An 8914-nucleotide genomic window follows, 5' to 3' on the forward strand; every position below is an offset into this window, starting at 1 on the left:
AGGGGGCGGGGCCGAGGACGTGAATAAGGGCAGCATGCCGCTTCTCGGCCTCTTGAGAGCGACGCTGGGGCTGAGGCGGGCCATGAGGCGGTCCTTCAGCCTGGGCGTTTTGGAACCCCGGCCCCCCGGGAAGCGCTGGCTGGTGAGTGGCGTGGGGGGCGGCGGCGTAGGGGCGCCTGAGCCCTAACTAGCTGATGTTCTGCCGTTGTCTCCAGACAACATTCCCTAAATTCCTTGTCTCGATTTTCTTATCTGGAAAATGGGTCCAGTATTCTGACGGGCCCTAAACTCCCGGGAACACTGCCCTGACCGCTCAGCTGGCGGGGTCCTCAGGCTTCCGGAGTCCCCGGGGGTTCTGGGCCCCCTTCTTCGCGCCCCTTCGCCACTCTACCCTACCCTCCCATTTTCCTTTCTCTGGCGTGGGTCCTAGGGGGCGCTGTGAGGTAGAGGGTGGCGGGAGAGGTCGGGCCTCAGTTTCCCGGGTGCCGCCCGCAGGTGGCCGGCCTGGGGAACCCTGGACTGCCCCGCACGCGGCACAGCGTGGGCTTGGCGGTGCTGGGGCAGCTGGCGCAGCGGCTGGGAGTGGCGGACGGCTGGGCGCGCGACCGGCACTGCGCCGCCGACCTCGCCCTGGCCTCGCTGGGGGATGCCCAGCTCATCCTGCTTCGGCCGCGGCGCCTCATGAACCTCAACGGGCGCAGCGTGGCCCGGGCGGGTGAGTTGAGGGCACCCGAAGCGGCCGGCTGGGGCGGGGGGGGGGCGCAGAGGCCAGAGGAGGGGTTCTGGGCGGCGGCGGATCCGTTTCCCTCCAGGTGCCTGTTGAACTCCAGCTGCTGCATGTGGCCTTGGGTACTTGTGGGACTCTCAGGAGCTTTATATGTGAAATGGGGTTAATTGCGGTCCCGCCGCATGAGAGCTGTGAATGGGGAGCACCCCTGTGGGCTGATGGGCGGTAACCAGGGCCCCTGTTGTCTGCGCGCAGCCGAGCTGTTTGGGCTGACTGCTGAGGAGGTCTACCTGGTGCACGATGAACTGGACAAGCCCCTGGGGAAACTGGCTCTGAAGCTTGGGGGAAGCTCCAGGTGAGGCCTCAGCAGGTCAGGGTGGGCTAGGGAGGAGTCCCCCAGTTGCAAGTGGGGTACCAGTGCCGATCCCCGTCTTGGCAGGGAATAGGGGTGCTCTGACCCCAGCCGGGGCTGGGAGGGGTGAAGGGTGCTGATCCAGGGAAGCACTAATTGCCCCTTCCATATCCCTTTGAAGGGGCCACAACGGAGTCCGTTCCTGCATTGCCTGTCTCAACTCCAGTGTGAGTCCACCCCTCTGTCCTGCACTGGGTCTGGTGGGCCAGCACGGGGCCACCGACTCTTCTTATCAAAGCTCTCTGGGCCCCTCTGACCCCACAGGCAATGCCGAGGCTGCGGGTGGGCATCGGGCGCCCGACACACCCTGACATGGTGCAGGCCCACGTGCTGGGCTGTTTCTCCGCCGCTGAACAGGAGCTGCTGCCTCCATTGCTGGAGCGAGCTGCCGACCTGCTCCTGGACCACATCCGTGAGCGAAGCCAGGGCCCCCCGTCAGGCTTTGCCATCACTGGACACGTGCCTGCCTGACCACCGTGCCCACACCCCCAACCACGTTCACAGAGGTGCCATGCCAACTTTGTGGTATCCACTTTTTATAGAACTCTTCTCTGCGCTGCCCCCGGCTGCCTGTTAATTAAAGAGGAGACTGTGGCCACAGTGGCCCACTTCTGGAATAGGGGTTGGTCATCTCTCTGTGTCTTACTTAGAAAGTAGAGAAACTTCAGGAAGACTAAACTTTTTGAACCTTTTTGGAGAGCCAGAGGTGTGGATCTGTAAGATGAAAGATGTGGCTTGAAGCTGAGGCCTCCTCAGGCAGGTCCCACCCTTCCCCTGCCAGTGGAGGCGGCACCAACAGGGTCCAGCAAGCCCCCTTCCCAGGCGATGTGTGGGCATGCTTTAGCCCACTGCAGCCTTGCCCCACTTTTCTTTGGCCCATTTGACAGGTGGGGAAATGAAGGCCTAGAGAGCTAGGCATAACCCCCAGGCCATACAGCGGCACTGTGGCAGAGCTCTGATCTGTACCTCGGGCTGGCTGCTATCTTGCCGCCCCTGGGGCCCCGGCACTCTCACCTCAGGGCAGCTGTGCACGTGGAAGGTTCCCACACGGGTGGTGTGTGAGAGCAGCCTGAGGTCCTCAGGGTTGGGTGGGATGTGGGCCCGTCGTGGCACCAGGCCCAGGTCCCCCGGCTGGTAGGGTGTGATGCTGGATAGCTGCCAAGGCAGAGACCCCATCTTGGGTGGCTGGGTGCTGGGCTGGCTGTGGAGAGGGGGCTGGCATCACCACCTCCATTGCATATGAGGTTCAGAAAGGCTTTGGGGAGCCAGGTTTCTGGTGGCCCAGGGTCAGCCGAGAGGAGCCCTTGGAAAGGTTCCCACAGCTGCCTCCTCTGAAGTCGTTCAGGGTCACTCACCTCTTCTTGGGTGGGCCATGGGGCTTGCTCTCCCTGCGGGGACACACAGCCAGCTGGGGACTTAGGACCATGGTCGAGCTGAGCATGGTCAGCAGCTGCTGCAGCATCTCCTTGCGCTGTAGCTGGAACACTACATCAGAGTCGCCGTCCTCCTCGTCAGGCCGCATCTGCCAGTGGGGGGTGAGCCCATGGGGATCAGGCCCAGAGTGGCCCCAACACCCCCCTGGGAAACTCCAGCCCCGGTGCCTGTTTTCTCCAAGTGTACCGTGGCTGTGGTGGGACACCCATTCTCCAGATGGGAAGCCTGAAGCACGAGGCCTTCCAGGGCCTCAGAGAGAGACTCCAGCAACTTTGAGGCCTTTGAGGGGTCTTTGGAGTGCAGGATCAGGAAAGGACAAACTTGCCACGAGTCTCTCAGGGGAAAGGTGGGGCCTCTGGCCCTGGCCTGGCCATCTCCTGGTGTCCCCGTTATCTCCAGGCAGTGTCTGCCGTTGGCCCACTCCCTCCGCCCCTGACATTTACCCACTTCCTTTCACCTGTAGAATGTCCTGTAGGAAGAAGGTGGCATGGGCCAGGGCTGTCTCCAGACTTGCCCGAACCTTCTGCTCTTCAGTCAGCTCCTGCTGTAGCTGTTGTGCTTTAGCCTGCTGCCTCTCCAGCTGCAAGCTGAGCTGGTCTCTCTGACTCCTGGACCCAGGACCGGGGATGAGTCAGCCCCCTCCCTGTGCTGGGCAGTTTCTAGCCCACAGGGGCCCCTCCTCCAGCCCCAGGCCTTAGTCTCAGGACCCCTCGAGAAACGGGAAGCCACTGGCCTGTGTCATGTCATGTGGCCCAAAAAGGATGGGCTCAAGTTCCAACCCCTACCTCCCCCGCCCCATCCTTGCTCTCACTGCTCGCCCCTCTCTGGGCCCCACCTCAGGGCCTGGTGGTCCTGCTGCAGCTGCCTGAGGCTCTGCTCCAGTTGGCTCAGCTGGAGGCGCAGCTGCTCAGCCTCCGCCATGCTCTGCTGCTGCTCAAGGCACTTCTCGGTCAGCATGAGGATGATCTGCAGGTGCAGGCAGGTGGCCATACCCTGGGCCCACCGTGGGCCCTCAGCCAGCCCCACTCCCCCGGCTCTGGACTCAAGCAGAGCTCACCCCGTTGTACAGAGAAGTCAGTCATGGTCCTCGGGGCCCAGCACCATGTCTGGTCAAAGCCCCCGCCTGCCCAGGGGTGGGTTCCACTTCAGTGAGTTATGGGGGCTTTAGACCAAATAAAGAAAAAGCAGAGGTGCGCCCAGGAGCCCCCACAAAGGACCCTGTCCCCTCACTGCTGCCTCCCTTATGACTTGGCTCTGACCTGCCAGGCTGTGTTTGCCCTGAAGCAGCACCCCTAGGGTTCCCTCCTACTTTATGTGCCAAATGCCCTGTGATGAGGGCTTGGCAGGCACACCTTATGGTGGCCTCTACTATGCCTGGCCATGGCCTTCTGGGTGTTCTCCAACAGATCCAGCTGTTTGCACAGCTTGTCCTGGGTGCCCTTGAGCTGCTCATTCTCCTGCAGCAGCTGCATGCCTTGCTGGGATATCTTGGACAGCTGCAGGGTGACCGTGTTGTTCTCTATGATGGCCCGCTTTGTCGTGTCCCACATCTGGTTAGTGGCCACCTTGCGGAACTCGGTGGCCACCAGGTTCACGCGCTGGATGATCTCCTTCCTCAGTCTAGGCAGTATGAATAGGAAGGAGGGGGCATCAGGCAGAGTGGGCACAGGCACCGCCCTCCCAGGTGGGGTTCCCCAGAGTTTTTAGGGCCACCACTATGCTCTGTTTCCCAGGAGGAATGGGGCTCCAGGCAGGAGGCTTTTCACTGTAGACCCTTTCTACCTCTGGCGTTTTGAAACCATATTGATATATTATTACCTATTAAGCAAATATAATTTAAGTCACAGAAAGTGCCAAAAGGAAGTCTCAAGGATTCAGGAGTGCCGGTGTAAGGACCAGAGCTGGGAGCTTATCTGTTTTCTCCCGCCCTCTGTAAATCACCAGCCAGGCTGGGGAGTCCCTGAGCTAGTGCAATTCGAAGCGGAGGCTGTCGGAGGCCTGAGGACTGAACTGTGCTTCGCCCCAGCACCCAAACTGCCCACCTGTCCTTGTCCAGCACAGACTTCTTCTCTAGGTTGTACACGTAATCCTTGTAGTCACACTCCTGCTTCCGTAGCTGGTCCTCCAGGGTTGCAAACTTTTCTGTGAGTTTCTCTTTCTGCAGCCGGAACTCTTCCAGAGCTGCCAGCTTCCCCCCTGCCCCACCACAGGGCACATGCCAGTGAGGGGCCACCTCGGGAGGGCAGGGCCCCGGCAAGGCAGTGATGGCCTTGAGCAGTGCCCCTCCCTCCCCACTTCCTCCACATCCTCTTGCCCTCCGTATGCTTCCCAATCCAGTGGGGCTGGACCCCTGCGCCTACAAAATGCCATGCCCAGTCCTGCCCATGTGCATGGTCTTCATCTGGAATGCCCCCCTCTTCCCTGCCACTAATCTTATGAAGGCTCATTTAGTTTCCACCTCCTTGGAAAGGCCTCCCTTGACTTCTGTTTTCTGGAAAGTGACAGTGACTACAGCCACTGAAGCCACTACACCTTCTCTGGGCCAGGCACTAATGTTGTCCTTAATCCTCAAAACAGTGCTTGCCAGCTGGGTGACCTTGGACAAGACACTTAACTTCATGAGGTTCTTCCTCACCTACAAACTGGGTGCTAGTATTTCCTGTCTTGGGCGATGACTGGGACAATTAGAGAAGATGGTGTGTGGGAAGAAGCAGCACATAGCTGCTGTTACTCAAGGTAGATGTATTATACCCATTTCCCAGATGAGAAAACGGAAGGTCAAAGAGAAGTGCTTGCCTAAGGCCATAGAGTCAACGGCAGAGCTGGGATTAGAGCCCCAAGGGCAAGAGCATTGGGTTCCCTCCCCTGCGGTGTGGGCTCCCAGACTCTCCTGCCAGTGCCCCTCTCACCAAGGATGCTGTTCTCCGTGGTGAGCTGGTCCTTGGTCTCCTGGAACTCATGGCGCACCTGGGCTAGCTGTGCCTCAAAGGCGTCCTTCTCCATATCCTTGGCCAGCTGCAGGCTCTGGAGCTGCTCATTGAGGTCAGTGATCTCATCCACGCGCTGGTTGAGTGTGCGCTTGAGGAAGGCCACGATCTCCTTCTTGTTGTTGGCCAGCTGCTCAAACTCCTGGCGGAACAGCTTCTCCTGAACTGCCAGCTCATCCCACTTCCGCTGGTACCTGGCGTGGGGGCGGGGCAGAGATCCAGGGGAGTGGGCAAGCTGTCTTCCCTACCCTCATTCACCGAGTGAACCCTGGTGAGCCTCCTCAGTGGAGCCTTCGTGGACCCGAGCCACATTCGTGACCCTCTTTTTGGCGCCCTCCTGTCAGTGGGCCCTTGTTCTGGGGGGCAGTCAAGACCTGAGGTTGTATCTGTCTTCACTTGACAGACCCCTGACCTCCTTCACCTCTATTCTTGGGGCCCGACAGTGGGGTTGGCAAACCGTAAGCACCTAATAACTGTCTTCCAAATGCATTATCCCCAAACACATTCCATCTGGTGTCTCAGCTTGAGGGAAACTTGTGAATTCTTAAGAGTATCATATAATTGATTTACTAGTTTCCAATGGTATAATTTGTAGAAGTTCTTTGGGAAGATGTTTTACTTCATTATTTACTCAACCAACATCTTTCGAAGGGCTCCTGCATACAGGGCATTGGGCGACACAGAGCTGAATGGCCTGCTTTGTGGAGTGAGGAAGCAGCTTGCTGGGGGGAGGTCAGAAGGGCCAGGGGTCCCATCCCGGCACCTCCTTCGGGGAGTGACTTCTTTCCCTGAGTCTCAGTCCCTCCACCTGTAGAATGGGGATGATGTCAGGACCTCTCATGGGACTGTTTCAAGGACACAGTAAGCGCCAGCGCAGGACCCACCTGGCACGTAAGAAGGGCTCAACAAGGGCTCAACATTCGCTGTGCCTGCAGCATCACCTGGGGAAAAACTGCCGCCTAGTGGTCACTAAAAGGGTTTGTCTTTTAAGGGTCACCCTGAGACCAGGCTGGTGCATCAGAACTTAGAGGAAACTAGTTTTAAAATGAGAAAAATGGGCAAATGTGCATGTCTCAGAAATTAGAGACGCCTCCCGCACACACTACCGTCTATGTCACACAGTCACGGGGAGAAAACCCTCCTCATTTACATTCAGGGAGATGGGCCCAGCGTGAAAAAGCCAGCGTGGCTCGGCAGGTGGGTAGGTCAGTGGGGCACGCAGCGCAGGGAATCCGCACGGGCATGGTGGGAGTGGGAGAGCTGGTGGAAGAAAGGACACCAGATCCACCCACCTGCCAGGGGGCTGCCATTTTCAGTTCATCCCACTGATTGAACGCTGTCCTTTTATACAGCACATGATCCCGCAGGGCCGGAGTGAGGCAGGGGGAGTGCTGCTTGCCTGGGGTAGGGTTGCCAGTCAGCATTAGGACCCCAGGACTCTGGGAGCTGAGACAGGGTGGGGCCAAATTATGAAGCCTCTTAATGTTACTTATGAGAAAACAGGCTGGGGCTGGGGGTGGGGTGGGGTCTAGACATCCCATGGGAAGCCAAACACAGGCCCCTGAGTGAGCATGCCCCTTGGTCAGCTCTGAGCAGGGCTTCTAACCCAGCAGGACCAGCCTCCCTGACCCTCTACCCACCGGGCCAGCCTGTCCTCCAGGTCTCGGATCTGGATGTGGTAGAACTCTCGGTTCTCCTCGCCTAAAGTCATTTCCATGGGCTTGTTGGCTATGCTGGCATCCTTCTTGCCACCTTTCTTCTTCTTGACCTCGGGCTCCTTGGCCCCCTTGGTTATCTTCTTTTTGGGAGCCATGGCTGGTGGCAACCACTGCCCCAGGGCCCCTTTAAGAAGCCAGGTGGTTGCTAAGGAAGTTGGTCACATACGTAGCAACAAACTGAGGGAGTGAGGCAGAGCTTAAAGGGACCCTGCCCTCTTCCTGGCCAGACTGGGCACTAGCAACCAGCCTTCCCCTCCAAGGCCAACCGCCACAGAGGCCCTAGGCCAGGGTGTCCCAGGCCATGGCATCTCAAAGATCAGGATGCTAGGCTCTTGGGGCACTTCTTGGGGCTCTGGGGCCACCTCACCTTCCCCCAGGTGGAAATGTTACAGTGGGTGAGCCCTAGAACCCACCACCCTGCCGGTCAGAGAAAGGGGACTTTCTCAGAACTAGAAGCCGATTCCCAGGCCAATGAGCTTCTCCCCTGAGCCCTCTGAGACCAGCTCGTTAATTCTTTGATGATCTAGCTACACAGCAAATCGTTTTCTCACTTCACCCAAAGCATGGTGGGGAGGCAGTAGGCTAAGAGGTGCTCTATATCAGAGGCTTCTAAGCTGGAGTCCCAGGACATCCCTGTCCAGAGACTGGCTCCGTTTCCCACAAGGCTTGGTAGAAGTGCTTCATCTGCCCCATGCTGACCCGGGCAAACAAAGGCCCACTGTAGGCTTTGGCCTGGGGTGGCAGCATTCTGGGGCAGCGGGATAGGTGGTAGGTGTCCCACTGTCGGATGCGCTGACTTGCAACTGAGCCCCACCTAGGCACCGACCGGCCCCACCGCGCTCCATCTCCCAGCCCTCGCCCCAGCCAGCTATGCCTGTATGCCTGCTGTCCACCCAGTGCTTAGAAGAGCCCAGGCACTCCCTGGGGCGGTGGCCAGGTGCTCTTCATCCCTGTTGTCCTGGAGCTCAGCACTTAGCAAGATAGCTGCAGCTCTACCCTGAAAGCCTGTTGGCTGGACAAGGGGAAGCTGAGTGTCACTTCCGCATGGAGGTGGTGAACAGTGGGATCCTTGCAATGGATGCAGGGGAACAGGGACGGGCCAGAAACACAGGCAGTGGGTGTTTGTTCTTGACAGTGAGGCAGGTTGAAGCAGTGGTTGGTAAAGAGTGGGCTCAAGTTTAGCCAGTTTCTTCTATCCAGCGTGACCTTGGGCCAGCAGCCTGACCTGAGCTGTAAAATGGGGAGACCAGGCTGAGGACTGACGGTGACCTTGTACGTAAAGTGCACAGTGCAGGATATGGTCCAGAGGTGCATTAAGTGCTTAGTAAGTGGCAGTCAATGTTGCCATTAGCAGACCAGAAAGGTGAGGCTCCAGCCCATTCTGGGTGAGGCAGCCTCTGGGATTTCCAGCATTCAGATACCCTCAACCTGTGGCGGCCTGTTTTACCTAGGGTATCTGTTTCCTGCAGCCTGAGGCGGCTCTGGGAGGGTAGAAACAGGACTGGCAGAAGGGAGAGGCCCTCACAGTAGCACACAGGCAATCTTTGCACAGATACAACTGTGCGATGGAGGCTCTGCCTGCCTGGAACTGCAGACAGGGGGACACTAAGGCTCCAGAGTGAGGCTCCTGGCCTAG

At 58.6% G+C, this 8914-nt stretch overlaps 2 protein-coding genes across 2 annotated transcripts; one reads left to right on the forward strand and one right to left on the reverse strand.

Moving 5' to 3' along the window:
* PTRH1 (peptidyl-tRNA hydrolase 1 homolog) lies at positions 1–1756 on the forward strand. Its single transcript, XM_046023332.1, has 5 exons — positions 1–142; positions 496–715; positions 983–1082; positions 1261–1306; positions 1404–1756. Exons 1-5 carry the CDS (start codon positions 35–37, stop codon positions 1608–1610), a joined length of 681 nt encoding a protein of 226 aa, XP_045879288.1. The 5' UTR covers positions 1–34; the 3' UTR covers positions 1611–1756.
* An 11-nt stretch (positions 1757–1767) lies between these two features.
* Positions 1768–7817, reverse strand: CFAP157 (cilia and flagella associated protein 157). The gene is made up of 9 exons (XM_046023334.1): positions 7201–7817; positions 5483–5754; positions 4616–4769; positions 3926–4193; positions 3409–3539; positions 3031–3181; positions 2495–2661; positions 2154–2340; positions 1768–1853 (listed from the first exon to the last, which is right to left on the reverse strand). Exons 1-9 carry the CDS (start codon positions 7371–7373, stop codon positions 1782–1784), a joined length of 1575 nt encoding a protein of 524 aa, XP_045879290.1. The 5' UTR covers positions 7374–7817; the 3' UTR covers positions 1768–1781.
* Between the last annotated feature and the right edge of the window lie 1097 nt (positions 7818–8914).

This window comes from Meles meles, chromosome 11 (assembly GCF_922984935.1).
Source record: "Meles meles chromosome 11, mMelMel3.1 paternal haplotype, whole genome shotgun sequence".
Classification (NCBI taxonomy): domain Eukaryota; kingdom Metazoa; phylum Chordata; class Mammalia; order Carnivora; family Mustelidae; genus Meles; species Meles meles.